This window comes from Coturnix japonica, chromosome 9 (assembly GCF_001577835.2).
Source record: "Coturnix japonica isolate 7356 chromosome 9, Coturnix japonica 2.1, whole genome shotgun sequence".
NCBI lineage: Eukaryota > Metazoa > Chordata > Aves > Galliformes > Phasianidae > Coturnix > Coturnix japonica.
Window position 1 is genome coordinate 15,412,925 of NC_029524.1, and position 18,186 is coordinate 15,431,110.

Genomic DNA, 18,186 nt, shown 5'->3' on the forward strand with positions numbered 1-18,186 from the left:
GTTGGAAGGCACCTCAATGATCATCCATCTCCAACCACTGTCCTACAGTGGAAGCAAAGGGTGACTTTTCCTTGTGAAGTAACATTACCACAGGAGAAGAGAGTTATAATTTTTTAATAAATAACTGCAGAACACATGCATGTGAAGTTCCCACCTGGGTACAATCACTGTAGCAGTGCTTCAGATGCACCAACACACCCCTGTCACCTCAAACAACACCTGGGCTGTGGCTCATTTCAATATTCACAGTTGTCCTCAGACACCCCCCACTGCTGCTGCCAGCTCAGAGCTGCACAGTCACAAACCAACACTGTACACTACAGTGCAAACAAACAGCGCTGGTTATTAACAGCACTGCGCTACTATTAGCTTTTAATCTCTCTCCTTTTAGGATAGCCCTTATTTACTGGAATATAAGTAAATCCTTAACTCTGAAGTTTTGAGTATTTCATTAATCTTGTTCATACAGAGCCATAAAAATATATAAATACTCTGAAAAGGTTTTCTCTTCTAAAATAAGTTATTCTTAAAAAGTCTGGTTAGAAAAACGAAGGTGCTCAGTGATTGCAGGTGGCAGCAGCCACGCTGAGGGGCTCTGCAATGCTGGAGGTGAGCAGAGGGGAACCTGTCACAGCTCATAGGGATGGGTGCTACAGCAGAACCGAGGAGCAGGTCAGGATGTTACATGAGGAGATCCCATCAGGCAGCCTCCACCTCTCAGTGCTGGAGCCCGACACCCAAATCTTTCCCTCCAACATGCAGAAATGGGATCCAAACCACTGACTCAGCCACTCATTTGCTGCCCTTCACCTGAATGAGGCTTCCCGCTGTGCTCACAGAGACAAGTGTCCAGCTTACCAACTATTTATTGTTACTTAAGGCCATCTTGGCTGGAGACGCAGGAACCAGTGGGGAAACTACAGCCAACCGCATCCCAGGAGCGACTGCTCTACAGTTACCACCTTTTGTTTCCTTATCCAAGAACAGGAACATCTTCCCAACCCGATTCCACTTGCTTTCAGAACGCTCAGCACCTCTTGTCCACAATGCTGGGGTTCATCATTCCCTTCCTTAAAACCCCAAACAAGCACAAATGAAAGGCAGCATCCTCCTCCCCTGGCTCTTCCTGGTCAACTGAGAACGGTACAGACAGCGGTGCTAAGCACCCTCCCTGCATAAACTCCTGGATGCCAGGAAGCCAGACCTGCCCCTCCTAAGCACTAACGAAAATCAAAAGGGATTTGGGTTTTTATTCTCAAGTGCCCAATGAAATTTAGTGTTAAAGACTTTAAACCCCCAATCTGCAAAACAAACATCACACGTCTAAGCGTCCCACAGCAATTCAGTTTGGTTCACTGTCAGAGTCTAAATTAAGCTTTACAATAATTCAATGTAATCAAAATAAGGTTAAAAATATAAATCATTTTATGTGACCCCCCAGGGAGGCGTCAGCTGTAAAATGTGCTGTGTCCTACAAGGGATCACCGGGAAGCGAAGGCTGATGCTTTATTTACTCTTCTGAAGGAAATGCTTTGTAAAGCGATCTAGTTCGTTCTCAAGGTGAATGGCTTTAGTTCTGCAAAACAAACAAAAGCAGAGAATTCACTTCAGTGCAGCACCAGAAGCAAAACTTGTGTTTGGTTTCTACTCCTGAAACCCAAAGCACTGAGAAAACCAGAACTTCTGCTCCGGTCGGAGCCTGGACCTGAGTCCCTCAGCCACCCACTGCTGCGAGTTTCTGTTCCACAAACACCAGCTGCTGCTGGTGGCAAAACCAAAATGGGACTGAAATGAACGACAAGCTGACAGCTGCTCTAACACTCTCCTGCTTCTTGGGAAGGTGTCACCCCCCACTTTACCTGCGGGAGACAAACACTGTTACAAAAGCCACCACTCCAACAGAGTGAGGTAGAGATTGTCTAAGAGCATTTCAGGAGCTTTCCTCATTCTCGTGGAAGAAGCCTGCATTTAACTCTTAACCAAGGAGCTGTTTGCTTCTGAGTAAAGGAAAGAGGTGTCAGTGTCTGCCCTGTGTATACCTTGCTTTTAGGCTGCAGGTGACAGCACACATCCACTCAGGGGTCAGCAGTGCCAGCAATTGGCTGTTGGCAGCCACATGCAGACTCACCTTAGATGCTTGGAGTGGCTCTGTATGTCCTCCAGCTGATCGATTTCTTTGGAAAGACGGGCAATTTCTTCCTCCAGGTTTTTCTGGGTAACATCCACCTGCTGACAGAGCCGGGCAAAGGTAGTGGCCATTTCCCTATAGGAAAAACAAGTCTGTAACCGGAGCTTACAGAATCCCACCACAAAAACAAGACAGGATCAATCACACGGTGTTACACTGCAACCAAAGCCTCCAGCTGCCAGGGGATCACAGAACACAACGACTGTTAAAGAGTCCCGAGTCCACAACTCCAGACTCTCACCCCTGCAGAGAAGATGTCTTACCCTCCCTAAGTACCAGCTTCACACCTACAGTCCACCAACACCTATTGTTGGTACTGCAACACCTTCTCCCTGTAACAACACTACAAACATCCCTCACAACAAACAGGGCCTGCAAGAACATTCTGCTGCCTTTCCACACCCACACTGACAAAGGTTCCTTATCTTGTGTGACACTTACTGCTGCACCTGGTGGCTGCAGTTTGCGCTCGTAAGGCTGACGATCATCTGCAGCTTTTCGGTCGCATAATTCACAAACTGCTGCTTGAAGGCTCTCTCTTTTGCTTTAGTGGTCCAAGTGAGTCTCTCATAGAGATATAACAACCCGTACATACTTAAGGAGACAGAGATGAGTTTCCAGCCAACCGTTTTCCAAATCTGAAAAGGAAAACTCCTTAGTTTAAATTAGAGTTGCCCTACAGAATGCAATTAGACTATAAGGAAATCTATTTATTTCCACCTTTTGTTGCTGTTTTTGTCTTCAAGGCCCTTTTACTAGATTAGATTAACAAATATATTATTATAGAGCAATAGAGCTCTATCCAAACGAGCTGGTACCCCAATGGCTTGGAGAACATCCAGGCTACAGGAGGAGGAAGGAAAAAGCAAAGCTCCCACCAGTCCAACAACATGTAGGGCACAATCAAGTCACCCCATAGTTGAGAAACTGAACACAGAACACGCCCAGCTACACGCAGCATCATCACAGCAATTTTCTCACTACAATCCGATAACTTGTGCCCAGTGTACCACAAGTGCTCATCCATCCCAGCCATGCTAAGAAGTTACTACATGCTTCACAGTACGGAACCCCAGAAAGGAAAGAACAGCCCATCTCTGCCCTCGGTGAGTGCTGCTAATGCTACTTGCCACTCCGCCAACAACGATGATGCTCATAGAGGTCCGTGATGTCAGTGAAGCTAAACTCATTATCAAAGGAACCATGAAATCATCGGGTGATGTGTTCTCTGGAGTTGCAGCAGGAAGGCTGGCAGCAGACGGGGTGGTAGCTAAGGGACGAGGGATCTAGAAGAGTGGAATACGGCAGCCTGAGTCAAAAGCATTAGAGAACTACAGAGATTAGTTTTATTGTCAGCTATTCAGGGTTCCATTCATTTGAAGGGAACTGCTCAGCACAGACATCTGAACAACGTTCCTGGTAAGCAGTGGAGGTTCTGACAGTTCCCTGCCACACCGGGACTAAGTCAGAACGAAGGCTCTGCTCAGAGATCCAAAGGTGACAAATAAAGAAGTTCCCTGGAGTGGTCACTCCAAAGGAAAACAGAACTTAGGCAACGTCTGCAGAAAGCATGGGAAGGATGCTCGGTTCCCTTTTAACCCTGAATAGAATCCAATAAAACAACCCTTACCAAAAATATTTCACAGAGGGACCAGGAGCAAGCGGAGAAACAGCAGAAGCAAATAGGATTTAAAATAAAAACAACTGTAATTAAAAATAAATTTAAAAATTGAATATATCCTCATTAAGGCAAAACAAGGCACTTAAAAGCTCAGCCTCTGAAGCACTCACTTGTAAACTGGGATCTGCCAGTCCCAGAAGGACTCTCTGAGCATGTTTAGGACCCAAGAACCGGTTTACGAGTGAAGTCCATCCCAAGGAGAAGTGGAACACAATGTCCTCCTGAAAATCCGCACAGAGACTGTGACAGTTCAGGTCGTAGCTGAGGTCAAACTTCCTGCATGGGATCAGCAGGTGGAGCTGGTTCTGAGCACCAGAAGGCAACAATGGTTTCAGGTTTTCTAGAAACAGAACCCAATAGTGAGGATGAGTTAACACTGAAAGCCTGGCAGCACATTCCCAAGCAGAATCCTTGCAGTGCTGACCAGCTTTGAGAACTACAAGAACACAAACTGACTGTTTAAACAAACCCCTAGAACAAGAAACCCTCGAGCATTTTAGCAGCCTGGATCCTAACAGAGCAGCCCCTTCACTGCGCTGATAAAACAGCCGCACAAAAGTGACTTGTAGATAAAGCATCACTGCCCAAAAAAGGACACATTAACTTAAAGACCTCCAGCAATAGTAGAAGATAAGGATGACTACAAATCTGTTTTTCCAGCCATTTGGTGGTGCCATACAGAAAAGGCAACATTACTGAATAAGATAACAAGGCTTCATGTAATTCAATCATCTTGCTCCGAATCTTTTATTACCAGAAACAGAGCAGAGCAGAAGAAATGGATAAGAATTAACATTGCATAGGAAACACTGCTACCAAAAATAAAACCCCTGGCTACTACCAGACTCAGTCCTGAGCCAGGACGGTTCACCCTTACTGCTGTATCATGTAAAAATTACAACACATTCAGAAAGAAAATGATTCCAAAAGCAAATTATCCCAAACTGCCTTCTCTAAACACAAAAAGTCAACATCCTGCCCGTCCCGCATTACCAATGATCTCCTGCTGCGACTGATGCATCGACTCATTGACTTCACTGGAGCAACGATCAGCCAGGTTCTTCCCCAAACCATCTTCTATGTGTTTGTTGAGTTCCTGAAGGTTTATAAAGAAAATCAAAGTTCTGTAATGCTTAAACAAAGCGTCATACGAAACAATAAGCACATCATGAAAATGTAGAAGTTAAAGAAAACTTACTGTCTTATAGAGCTTCAGTACTTGAGGAGAAGGGTGAAAGTCCAAACAAAATTCATCAACTAGAACTGAAAGTCGGCAAATCTCATCAGTCATGGCAGAGGAGACCTGTAAGACAAAGCACAGTGATGCTCCTATCTTCTCCAGACAGAGTGGAAACAGGCTTCTGAACTAACCCAGTTACAACAAATAATTCAGTTACGTGACACTCAGCAAGGAATCTGCTCAAGCTGAAGATTTGCTTTGTCCATCTTTGCAGAGTTTCAGCTCAAACTTTGGTCAGCCCCAGCTTTAATGCTGAGGGTGAAGTCATCTGTAAGAAGTCCATCTATTGCACAACACCCATGTGCTGACAGATTCACTTATTCATCTGCCAAGCTGTGTCACGCACACACTCCTCCCTCCCTGCGTTACTTACTTTATTTTCTACTTCCTCAGTAACGCGTTTGATTTTTTCCTTAGTATCTTCTGTCAAAATGTTCAGCTGATTTCGAACAAAGTCCAACCTGTCCTTCTGATCTTCTCGCTCTTCTATTGAGAGCACTCTAATGGAGCAGAAAGGAAATCACCATTACCAGCAGGTATTCTCCTATATACGAAGCAAGCTTGTACCATCAGGCATGACCCACCGAGCTTACAGCGTACTGAGCAGCTTAAAAGGCTCCAAAGTGACAATAGTGGAACAAAGCAGAAGCACTGACTGCCTCAGAATGACTGCAAAGTAGATATAAATTTACAAGTGCACTTAAAGGCTGCATTGATTGCGCACAACTCTAATGACTGGGCCTTGATATATCTTAAGAATGAGCGTTTGGAGTTGGAACTACATAAAGAGGGAGCTGGAATGAGAGGCCTTTAATACTTAGTCTTTCCTGACTATAAAAGAAGAAAAGATAAATCCAATCACTCTGTCCTACTGCTGCTCACCAGCACCATTCAACTGCTCCTTACCAATGACATCAGCCCAATGACCCTGCAGAGCAAATGGGAGGCAGCAGAAACTAACCTTGTCACAACCAGCTCTCTTCAAAGGCATTAGGCCTATCGTTTAAGTAAAACACACTTAAAATGCAGAGCAGCTGTATCTTGAAGGATCAGCAGTTACATTAAAAGACAATTCAGACTAAGAGGGGTCACTGCACAGGTTTGGGTTGGTCAACAGACAGAAAGAAGGAGGTATCAAAATATTTTCCAACAGTTTCACAGCAAGTTTTCATGGCATCTGACAAAGTGAGACAGGTTAATATGTGAACAGGCAGCTTGGCAATGCCGATATGTTTGGGAAGATGAATGTTTGACAGGCATAGCAGAGTCTGTTGGGACATAAAGACACTTCATTAACAGACACAGAGAGGAGGTGGATGCAAGTTCACAATGTTCGAGAAAGAAAAGTGGCAGCAGCAAAAGTGGGGAGAAAACATATCCAAATGTCCAAAAACATGGAACTATGAGAGAAGAAATGTGAGTTATTATCACATGTACTAAAATATATTTTTGTGAGCAAAGAGAGAGTAAAGACACTTCAGGATACAACATGAAAAGAACCAGTGGCCCAGACCAAAGAGCTCACATGGGCTTTTCCCACCCCTTGCAGCACTCTTAAGCACTCAAATCAGAGCACTGCAGCCTCCCATAGAGTTGCTCAATGTTACTGTAAACAAACATCTACAGGTACAGCATCAGGCCCAAATGTAACTGCCGAGGTGCTGGATACAATGAGAAAAAACTTTAAAAAACAACTGGAAAACCCACAGATTATCTTTGTGACCATAAATCAGTAAGAAGGAAAACAAAGTAAACCAAGATCCCTTTGCAGGAGTCACAGAACAAGGGCAAGACTGAGCAGTGCCAGAGAACAGTCGGACTGACACACCAGAGAAATCCTCCATTTCTTACCAATGGAAACAAAAAATGTGCATTTTATGACCCAAGAACCCACCAGCATGGAAACGGCTCCTTAGATGAGCTGGAGAAACCAACACCAACCAGCCCTCCAACACACCTACCTTTTCTCTGCTGCAGCTACGTTTATGGCGTCCATAATGTTTTTCACAGTATCTATTATCTGTTTAGCTCTGATAGTGTGCTGTTCAAACTTGGTTTTCACGGCTGACTGCGAGATACACTCCTGCGAGGAGCCCAAGCCACAACACATTACTGCAATTCCATACCAACACTGTCTGGAATTTCACTGTCAGAAAGCACTTGCTGCTATTAGCATGAACTTAAAGGCATGGGAAACAAAAAGAGAAAATACACAGAAATAAAAGACAACAGAACTGAAATCTCAAATGAATCTGTAGCAGCAGATCTCTACCTTCGTGTTCACTCACAGTAATGTGCAGAGGTTTGTTGTCTAAAACAAGGAATGGAAACCAAAACCAAATTTGTGGCCTATGTTTGATACATCCAGCTCTTCAGGAAACCCTCCTGACTGTCTATTGGGAGCAGAGACTGTCTAATGGGACCCCTGGCAATACTGCTTCTCTGCTGTCAATATTGACAGTCCAGGCACAAACCAGATAATCAGGAATTAGAAACAAATTTGCCCAACGGTCCTTCACATATTGCTGAAGTGTCACATCTATGAGTGCAGAACAAACATTTCTAATCCATCTGCAGTCTTGAATCTTGTACAGCAATTCAGGGGTTACAGACAATTAACTGAAAGATGTATAACTGTTTTAAATGTGGGTTAAAGCAAATCAGTTGTTATTGGTCATAAATTAAGACTTAAGTAACCGTGCACCATGAGGCACGTGGCCGATAAAAGGTGCTGGGGCTCAGTCTGCACTGTGACCACTGTGATCTTCTGTACTCAGGGGGAAGAAAGGAAACAGCTGGATTCCTTAGATCGGATCTGTTTGGTGGTGGTGTTTTGTGGAGGTATTTTTTTTTCTTTAATGATTCTGAACAAAGTTTATGTTGCTTTTTAAAAGACCCGTCTACAACCTCAGCATACACTACAAAAACAAATCGCACCTATCCAAAAATAATAGATCAAAACAAAAGGAACAAAATGAATAAAATATATTCCCTGTTCCTCGATGAAGCAGATCTAGAAATCAGCAATGAAAGGCCAGAGTTTCAGAAATATCAGCACATTGTTAGAGCTAGACTAGACACAGAGGAAAGAGTCTTCCCAGCATTAGTATGTGGTAGGTAAAAGGACGACAGTCACTCACAACACAACCAGACAATCCAAGTTAGAGCACTAGGAAAAACACAAAGGTTAATTATACGACTGGAAAAGGTAAGAGGAGGACAGGAGCATTTTTGCTGTTAGTCTGTAAATCAACATTAGATAATGCTGTTATCTATTGAAACAAAGATAAAAGCTTTCAATGTTCCAGTAACATAACCAAACCCACTGTGAGCCTTCCAGCATAGCCAGACAGTCTTTTGGTGTTAGGGAAGGAAGCAGCTGCAGGGCACTAATTCAGGCTGTGTTATTCATTCTAAATTACAGCCAGAATTATTAGTTTCCAGCTTGAGAATCTCAAACCTGATTCACTGATGTGCCGAGTGTTTATAACACCAACTAATTTAATAAGTCGCATGTCTGCCAATATGAAAATATCCTGTGTCGAATGCATAACTGTGACTATGAGAGATTTCATAGAAAAAGAAGTGCAGCGTGTAGCAAAAATACATGGCAGTAATTGATTTAAAAACTGAATTTCCACTTTTTCCCTACTAGCTGAAGGTTCCCTACTATAAGTCTAAGGACAAAAACGACAAACAAAAATGTGTGTTTGGCTACAAGCAGCAACTCCAGCAAGAAATTTCAAGTTTCACGGACAGATGTGCTGTCTGTATTCTGAACCAATGATTTCAACATCTTGGTCATCTTTCATAACAGTGCGGATAAAGCCTGAACAATCAAGGCATATCCAAAACCCCAACTGAAGATAACAAATAACAGCTTTAGAGTTATCAAATTCCACAAGATAAATGGATCCTATCACACAGGAACCAACTGATTATTTAGCCAGACCTACTGCTGAAGAACATGTGAACTCAGCTGTGACCACAGCTGGACTGAGGGTGAAGGATGGTTTCAGCAAAGCACCAAGGATGCAAGAAAACTGTTAGTGTTCAAAGCATCGGAACTAAGAGGCAGGTAATGGTGATAATTTCAAAACTCTGGCTTTAAAAATGCAAATATTTACATTAGTGAAACATACTGCCTTACTGTTTGAGTGCTGGATTGCAATAATGAATGACAAAGCTAAGTGTGCAGAACAAAATAAGTCTTACAGTACAGCAGGCATTTTAGCAGCTAATGGTTATTACATGATACAATCATTTCTAAGAGCAGTCTCTTATCATCTATACTACACCAGCATTGAGAACTGAAAACACGAGCTCAGAGCCCAGCTTTGACCCTTTCTTTCACTGAACAACATTCTGTTCTAACAATCTGTTGTTCTAAGAGGCAACTGACGGACAGAGCCAGCAGATAAAGCACAGCTGTCACATGGTTGGAATACCTGACACTCCTCTACTTGTTCACCAAGGTCACGCTCAGTAAAATGAAGCTACACATAAACAAAAGTTACCTTCACATCAGTAAAAGAGGCAGTTAAAAAAGTCCGTCATAAATACCTCAAATATCTGCTCAAAATTTTGGAATTCTTGGAATCTTGTTTGAAATCCTTCAGCAAGTGCTCCGCCTGTGGAACATAACAGGCCATAAGGGAGAGAACAGCAAAACATGACGACTGTCCATATCACTTTTATCAGGTTTTATGATATTTTTTTCTGCATTTGAGGAAAAAGAAAAAAGTTCCTACACACCACTCTCTGGCATTCCTTGGGCCTTCTGTCTCCTGGCACTCAGAACTTCTTTTGCTGAGACAAAAAAGATGCGATTCCTCGCTTCCACAGGATCAATAACTTTGAGCTCATCAACGAGAAAAGTCAGACAGCGCTCCATGTGCTGCCTGCGCACCTGAGGGAAAGGTGGGAAGCTCATGAGAAAAAGGCAGAAACAACCGAGTGCTGCCATCAAATCAAAACATCCGAGCACAAAACAAACCATGCCTGACCATCCTTAGACATCAGATGCCTTCTAATCCTACTGATGCAGCAGCTGCTTTCACTTCATCAGTCCTAGAAGCAAACATATTTCCTTCTAGAACTGTCTTTATTGTATGTTACCAATCTCAGTCAGGTAGTGAGGTAACTGATCCATTCCCCATATGCAGAGTACTGAGCATTCCAGCAAGCCAGATGCCCTCAGACAAATACGAAGAGTACACTGACAGCTACTCCAACATATTTTAATATATATAATCTGTGCCCTTGAGCAGCAGAATCACGACAAAACTGAAGTCAAAGAACATTTGAAACATGCTTATTGTGGAAGATAAAGGTTCTAATAAAGCCTTCCACTGCATTACCTGACTGCATACGCTGCAGTAAGAATTGAAGCAGCAAGTTGTTTCCATGCTTGGATCAAACAATCTATCCTTTAACCAGTAAGACAAAGCAGCTGTTTTCATTCTAATAAGTACATCACCTTGGCAATCGATATAGATATACACCTCCATGTGCATAAAAGCAGGCACACACAAATATATCATCATCTCTTTGCATATACAAATACATCTAGCCAAGCAAGAGCCACCGAGTCACTTACATCTTCCATATATTCTGGCTCTGATGCAGAGGCATCCCATCTATTGTTCAAGATGAAGATATTTGGCTTTGAGAGCCGCTCATTCACTTTATGGAAGAAATGTTTTTCCTAAGAATTAAAACACAAACAGAAAACTGTCCAGGCATCTGAAACTGTCCTGCATTCTTCTGTAATAGATCTGACCATGAACAGGGTTGTTTAAAGATTCATATTCTAAATAATTCATTAGAATGAATTAGAATTCACAGAAAACCACAGACATCCAGCAAAAAATAATAAATGGCTTCTGATAGTTCCAAAGTCTTAAAACTGATGCCAATGACACATGCCAACACGGCTGCCTAAAAAGGGGCAGAAGTACAACTAATAAAGCTTCCAAACAGATACTTTAGAAAACACTGCAACAAAAAAATCAACTCTTCTGTACATCTGTCACGTCATTTACTGCCTTCCTTTTTTGTTACAAAACTGAATCTTACCTGAATTGTTACATTTCCTGCTTGAGTTTCTATGGCTTGAGCACAGGAAAAAAAAAAGCCACTGCTGAACGTTCCCATTTTAAACACAAACCAAAGAACTCACGAGAAATCACTGCACACCATACCGTGTTCATGAGAGTTGATTCAGAATTGGCAACCAAGACAAACACATCAGCATCTAAGCAGAATTTGTCAATCCAGCTGTCCAGCTCTGTAGTCACATCTGTGCCAGGACTGTTGATAACAGAAAACAAATTTATTTATCCAGCTATGGAGTACCCAATTTCTATAAAGTGATGAAAATAGATTGGGATCAATCCTGGCAGAATTGCTCTTCCTCCCCATATCCCAAGTTTTAGATTGTAATCAGAAAGAAGTTATTCATTATGTGTTTTTCCACTAGTAATGGCATATTTGAAGTTATAAACCTATGCACAGTTTGCATAACGTAATGATTAAAATGAAGCTGGGACTGTAAAGCTGTCAGTTTTTAAAATTAAGTGGGATATAAGCATTAGCTCATGTTTGCAAAACCTCACTTATTTCTGGTACAGACCAGGGGAAGTGTCAGCTCAACACAGAGGCCACATTAATCCACAGTGACAGTTGCATTTTCATGGCACTCACTAGTGTGACATGTATGTCCTGCAGCCCTTAAAATAAGCTTTTAGATACAAAGTCCAGGCCGCTCACTCTTCCCTCACGTGATCAGTCTGGAGCATTTAAGGACAAGGAATGAGCAAAGGGTTTCCAGCTGCATTGACCTTGGTCACACTTCCATGCTGTTTGTTTTAAAGGTGTCAAAATGATCAGACAAAATCAAGTCCCTCCTGCAGGACTCACAGGACACCTTTTTGTTCCAACCCCTACAATGCCAGAATCGGCAGAGCAATGGCAGGCAGCACTATACACCAAAGAACAAGCTCTGTGCTCTTAGGAGAGAAGGGGGGAAAAAAAAGCACCACTCCATAACTTTGATTGCTTGTGCTTTGGTTATCAGGTTGCAGTCAGCAAGTCTCTTTTTTAAACACTGCAGTGGCATATTTACTAGAGGAAGTGTTTATTGCAACAGAAACATACCTGTCCACTAAGACCAAATCGTCCCTCAGCAGCGCACACTTGGACTTGGGCCAGAAGACGTGGACCAGACAACCAGCCTTCAGGTCTTTATCCATGTGAAGAGCATGAGCAAGCTGATTGACGGTCTATCAGAGACATGAAGAGAGGAGACAAACTGCAGCGTGTGCCACAAATGAGTCCACAAAGCAGCCTAATTCAGTTCTTGTGCAGATTGTCAAGAGAGTAATGTTCACTTCTGATGAATATCTGTGCCTTTCTTTTAAAAAGATTTTTTCCCCCCATCTTCTTAATACTTGCTACTACTTAAAGAACAAGTTGTGCTTCAAAAACCACACAGGAGCCATAACGTGGTGTTCCTCACAGGGCTACATGTGATACTGACAGCTGTCATGAGTTTGCCTCAGAGCTTTAAGGCATCACTCTGAGCAGTTCAAGAAGGTAAGTGCCCTAAGGCCAACGAGAGAAATGCTGTTAATCTTTAGCAAGTAACAGAGCTCATTGACAGTCCTACATAACAGATCACTCAACATACTCTATGCTATGCTATGTATGCAATGACACACACCTCAATCATTTTCAGTTTCACCTTCTAGCTTATAAATGATAAATGAGTTATCCTTATACTTTCATTAGACTTCAAACTGTTGTTAAAAGACAGAACCTTTGAGAAAAAGTTGCTGTGAAAAAAGGCTTTGACCATTCAGGAGCTCTACCTTGACACTCTTCTTCTCATCCGACCCCTCCGTCATGAGGTAGGCCTTATCTCCATCAGTCCCTTCCACGCTGAGAAAGCAGTTAGTTGTATGGCCAATCCCACTAGGAAGTACCTTATCCCACAGCATCGCATTAATGACTGAACTTTTTCCACTGCTTGTTCTAAAGAAAAAGAAAATGAGAGCACTCTGAGCACAGTGTAGCAGCATCAAGCACACCTTCCTTCTGAACTGAACGCACTCCCCTTTAATCATATTAGGCACACACTATTTTGGGGTGTGAGAGAGCATCAACCTAAAACAAGGCCTCAAATTAATGCAGAGCAGTTGCTAAATGCCACCACTCTGTCCCACAGAAAGGGCAGCCTGCTCTCTGCCTTGTGCCAGTGCTGGAATTCCCGGAGAAAAGAACTGATGGAAAAGCTGTGTAATATTTTGGATAGAATTATGTTTTGATCAGGTAACAACTCAACATTCCTCCCCGCAGCAAAGCTAAGGGACAAATTCCAGGGATGCTGGGGAAGGACACGAGGAAAAGGCTGCATGACAAAGGCAAAAGAGGACAAAATAATTTCTATGATTGCATTAACAACAACTCCTTAAAATGCTTGTGAAATTACCACCTCTGTAACTTAATGCACTGCCTTCAGAAAACACTGATCTGCACCAGTCAGGAAGGAAGCAGTGCCCCTGACACAGCCCTCTAAAGCACCAGATGTGGTAAAAAGGAGCACTGTACCAATGCTCTGAGATACGCCTGAGTATCGCTGGCTGGGGATTCTCATTACAGCCAACTCCAAATAATTTAATCGACAATAAACTCAATCAATATCTCCAAAGGAAGATGTGAAGCAACATGCAGAAAGACAATCAAATTTATTTCTTGCATGCAATCCTTTTAAAGCAAACGTTGTCTTCAATCATGGCACTTAGACTTGTCCTTATTTTGGACAGAAAAAGCAGCTCAATTAAACCAGTCTTCTCTCAACTCAATGCAACTGTTCACCACCTCAGCACCTCTACAAGGATGTGAAGTTCTCTGCAATGCCCCATTCTGCAGTAACCCTCACCCGTACAGATTTAACTCTTACACCATAGTGTGAAGCAAGCACGGGCTGTGATTTGCTAATGGAGCTACTTCCTCTAGCAGAAAGTTCAGTATTCATCCTACAGTACTTTACAGATTTATTCAAAATGTCAGAGGGAGAGTTCAGGTTAAGGTTTAATTAATCCTCTCCTGCAAAAGCAACATTCACCATGTAGGTGTAGCACAGCTTGTAAATGCATTCGGCTTTTATTATATGAAATGCCAAGGTCCAGATACAAGCAGTTTACTTATCCCAGCACCTTTCATCGTTTCTCTTTAAATAATGGAGCTACAGCTAACAGAGTGAGAATGCAACCACACACAACACCCAATGCTGTACGTACTTGTTTCAATACCAGTGCATTTTTTTTCCAATTAAAAGACTGATATTCCAGAAAATACATGTCACCATTTAAATAATCCATAACTTTGAAAATGCCAACTAAATATGCAAAATATTTGATACTCAATCTGTAATAATATCAAACACAGTGAATTGGGATTTTTCCTTGTTAGTGATTCCAAGGCAGCAGAGATTCATATTACATTCAGATTTATCAGCAAGCCATGTAACTTGTTACTGTTTTCCCTAATAAGCACCACACAGACCTATCAAACTAATGGCACAACCAGCACAACGACAGCCTCTAACATTGCCTATTTTTCTTCAGTTGCGTATATGTGGAAAGGAACAGCTCTGATTTTGTTCTTCAGTACTTATAGGACACACCAAGAGCAGTTCTTAAAACAGTTCAGTACAACAAACACACCGAACAAACAAAACCATCACGTTAAACAAACAGAACAGCCAGGAGAAAGCAACTAACTCTGATCTTCCCAAGTCAAACAATGGACCTAAACAAAAGAATTATTTGATGTAACCTATCAATAAAAATACGTAACAAGACGTATGTAATTAAACTACACAAATGGAACATGATGGTGTCACAGAAATATTCTGCAGCCATTAGGGTAGGAGTGAACACGTTCAAAGAATAATCACATAACAAAGAACTGATTCTGGTACATATAATTGACAAACATGGATGTTAAGTTCTCAAAGAGATCAAATTCATTCATTACCTGCCAAAAAATGCCACTTTCATGTGTCTCCGTGAAAGCACCTCACCGATGACTGCTAACTTCTTTTTATATGCCTGTATTTCTGCTAATTCATCTTCTGTCGCTACATGTTCAAGCTCTGGGTTCCTGTATGTTGCTACATGTAGAAAAAAAATATAAAGTTATCACATCCAGAATGCACACTGTGGGATACAATATCTACATTATCAATACTTTGTGTGCCAAAGATATGCCTACATTTTAATTATGCAGCAGTAAGAAAGCAAAAATAACTCCCTGATGTCAGCCCATCGTTTGGCAGCTCTACACAGCACTTGGGAAATCACATCACATCACTACAGATGAATCAACAGGCTCACTGCTACAGTTAAAACCTATCTACATCTAAAGAGAATGCACAGATCTCAGAACATGAACCACCCTCCACAGCAGGCTGTGTCCAAAGGCTCAATGCCTGGCCCCATTCTTTTTGACACTGCCTCCTTCAGAAACCCAAACGAGGACTGCCATGGATGTCAGAGCTGGGCTGGGCTGCCCTCTGAGCACAGAGCTCAGCAGAGTGATGAGCAACCAACCCGTGTGGCAACGTGCACCTCCATGCTGCTGAAAGCTGTGGTGTCGTAACCATGGGTTCTTTGCATTGCATCTTTATGATCTACTTTCCTATTAGACAAACAAACCTACTTAACAGGTAGCAGAGCCTGTCCGTGCTTTTTCTCTATGTGTAAGGAACTGAAACTGGGCTGTAAGTGGCTCCAAATCACATGAGGTAGCTCAGCTTCCACCATCACAGAAAGCAGCCAATGCCACACGATGCAGTCAGCTGTTAGTAGGCACAATGACCCTAGGTATGGCTGCCAGCACAGGATTTCACTTTCCTCAAGCAAAAACACAGCGATGTCTAAAGGCACATTCACACAAGCAGCACAACGATGCTGTATACGATGTATACCATAACACTGCACAGTACCACTAACATATTCAGTTCAAAGCAATGGACCAGGCCTCATGTGAAGCCCAAAACTGACCTTCCACGAAAGCTGCCCCCTCAGTGACGTAGTCCAGCAGCTGCTCGAAGATGGCCGTGATGGTCTTTTTGGCCAGCACGAAGTGCTTCAGCGGGGACACGGTGGCTTCAGCCATTATGGAACTGTGGGGAAAGTCGCATAAAGTGACCAAAACACGCAGGGAACCCACGTCCGCGGACGAACAGAACGAGGCCAGGCCGCAGCTCCCCGCGGAGCCCTGAAGGACAACGGGGCGGACAGCGGGGCGGACAGCGGGACGGACAGCGCTACAGGCCGCGGACCCCCCTTCCCCCCAGGCCCCGCCGTTACCAGGCAACCGCCGGCGGAGCCTCCGCGCCGCCACCTTGCCGTGCCCCGGCTCCAGGCCGCGGGCTGACATCACATCCGCTTCCTCCTCCTCCCACTGTGACCCCCGGCTCCTCCCGCGGTACCAGAGCGGCGGGCGCCATGTTTAGTGAGGGTCTGCAGGGAGGGGGGAGCGGCTGCCGCCATCTGCAAGTGGGTCAGAGGGGAAGGAAGGCTGTGAAATGGAGACTGAGGGGAAGTAGGCTCTCTGTGCCCTTCACAACTGTCAGGGTTATGATTTCCTTCCCCAGTCAGCAGGTTATGTGCAGCCACGTCCCAGCGGGGACATTTGTAGGTGAAAGCTGCCTCCAGCTGTAACCCTGACCTCAGAGCTGGGAGCCCCAAGGAAAGCAGAGGAGGCAGGGCTGGGTGCCCAGCACCGCCTGTAAGCACACACAGCAGCACCCAGCGTCTGTACGTCTGCATGGAACAGCAGGAGAAAAGCACTAAAAAGGACAGTGAAAATCAACCACACTGGGTAAGCATTGGGGAGATAGTAGAGAAGTGGTAGGTCTCTGTGCTGCAAGTTCCTGCAATAAGGAATGGGATTTGAATCTTGTTTTCAAGTCCACAACTCTTCCATATAAAGGAATTCTCTCATCCAGTAGCCAACCCAGAAGCTGTGGTACTCAATGCAGATCTATAAGCTTTAGGCTCAAATGCCCGAACACAACCAAAAACCACTTCCCAAAGTGACCCTGCGATTGTGGAGAGCTGCTCGTCACTGCAGCACAAACCCTGCAGGTATCAGTGTAATAAAGAGCCGAAATGGAAAGGCTTACCAGCAATCTCCTGCTCACTGCAGCTGATGGCTTGAACCCAGGGCTGATGAAGCACTGCTAAGGTCGGCTTCAGTGTCCTGCAGCACTGGCATGGCCTTTCACCCAGCCCTGCATTCACAGCGACTGCACAGTGCCCTCCCTGGGAACAAGAGGCTGTCCCCACCTTTACGGTCACTCCTTCCAGCACTCCAACTTCTAAACAGCCTCCACTCATGACCTATTTTCCACTACATACCTTGCTTGTTTAGGCACGCTGGTCATGCAGAAATAACCAACTTATTTCTGCTCCCTCTGAGGTGAGATGAGACCAACTGGTCATGAACATTTCCATGTGTAAAATCCTACCTAAGTAAAACCTGAATGTATTTCTTTACTAGGCACAGTGGTGTGTGTTTTAGTTTGGAGTCTGCTTTCATGCCGCTCCTATGGCATATTCTTTTAATCCCCATTTTAGAGATTAGAAATTGATGTAAGTCAATAGGAAGTCAACCTGGAGTCCTGAGTCACCATGAGGAGGGTGGAAGAGAAGCTCCAGCATCTCCTCCTCACTGTTAAGCCCATATGAGCAAGATCAGACTTCCATATACAAAACAATTCTTATTAGTACTCCATAGACTACATTATTGCTCCCATATTAAGCCAGGCAATATGAAATTAGTGATACGACTGCAGACATTGCCATTCCCTATAGAACAAACTAAGAAATATACAGTTAGGATACGAAAGCCCATAAACCCACTATATTCAGCCAACATTTATAGCTATAAAACTTCAGACTAAGTCCCTTGGGAGCTGATAACACCAAGTCTCACCAATCAAGAAATGTTTTATACATTAATTATAGCCTTACAAACTTACAATCAGTACAGAAACTTAAACTC

At 43.4% G+C, this 18,186-nt stretch overlaps 1 protein-coding gene across 2 annotated transcripts; it reads right to left on the reverse strand.

Moving 5' to 3' along the window:
• Nucleotides 1-96: 96 nt before the first annotated feature.
• On the reverse strand, nt 97-17,430 carry MFN1 (mitofusin 1). Of its 2 annotated transcripts, none has more exons than XM_015871519.2 (18): nt 16,488-16,594; nt 16,179-16,300; nt 15,151-15,286; nt 12,981-13,143; nt 12,268-12,392; nt 11,313-11,421; nt 10,709-10,816; nt 9,865-10,018; nt 9,673-9,740; nt 7,071-7,192; nt 5,483-5,609; nt 5,068-5,172; nt 4,863-4,965; nt 3,980-4,209; nt 3,319-3,474; nt 2,630-2,826; nt 2,129-2,263; nt 97-1,576 (listed from the first exon to the last, which is right to left on the reverse strand). In XM_015871519.2, the coding sequence occupies exons 2-18, from the start codon at nt 16,291-16,293 to the stop codon at nt 1,507-1,509; spliced, it is 2,223 nt and encodes a 740-aa protein (XP_015727005.1). In that variant the 5' UTR covers nt 16,294-16,300; nt 16,488-16,594; the 3' UTR covers nt 97-1,506. The 2 variants fall into 2 exon arrangements, with proteins under 2 accessions (XP_015727005.1, XP_015727006.1); XM_015871520.2 differs by lacking the exon at nt 16,488-16,594 and adding an exon at nt 17,306-17,430 and having other exon boundaries at nt 1,233-1,576.
• Nucleotides 17,431-18,186: the final 756 nt, after the last annotated feature.

Bases quoted from the DNA above. Each gene is read 5' to 3' on its own strand.
- MFN1 (XM_015871519.2), bottom strand. From the start codon at position 16,293: ATGGCTGAAGCCACCGTGTCCCCGCTGAAGCACTTCGTGCTGGCCAAA. The intron at 15,287-16,178 runs GTCAGTTTTGGG...TTCTACATGTAG, and splicing joins GGGGGCAGCTTTCGTGGAAG to CAACATACAGGAACCCAGAG. The intron at 5,610-7,070 runs GTAGGTGTGTTG...CTGCTCCATTAG, and splicing joins GTAGCTGCAGCAGAGAAAAG to AGTGCTCTCAATAGAAGAGC.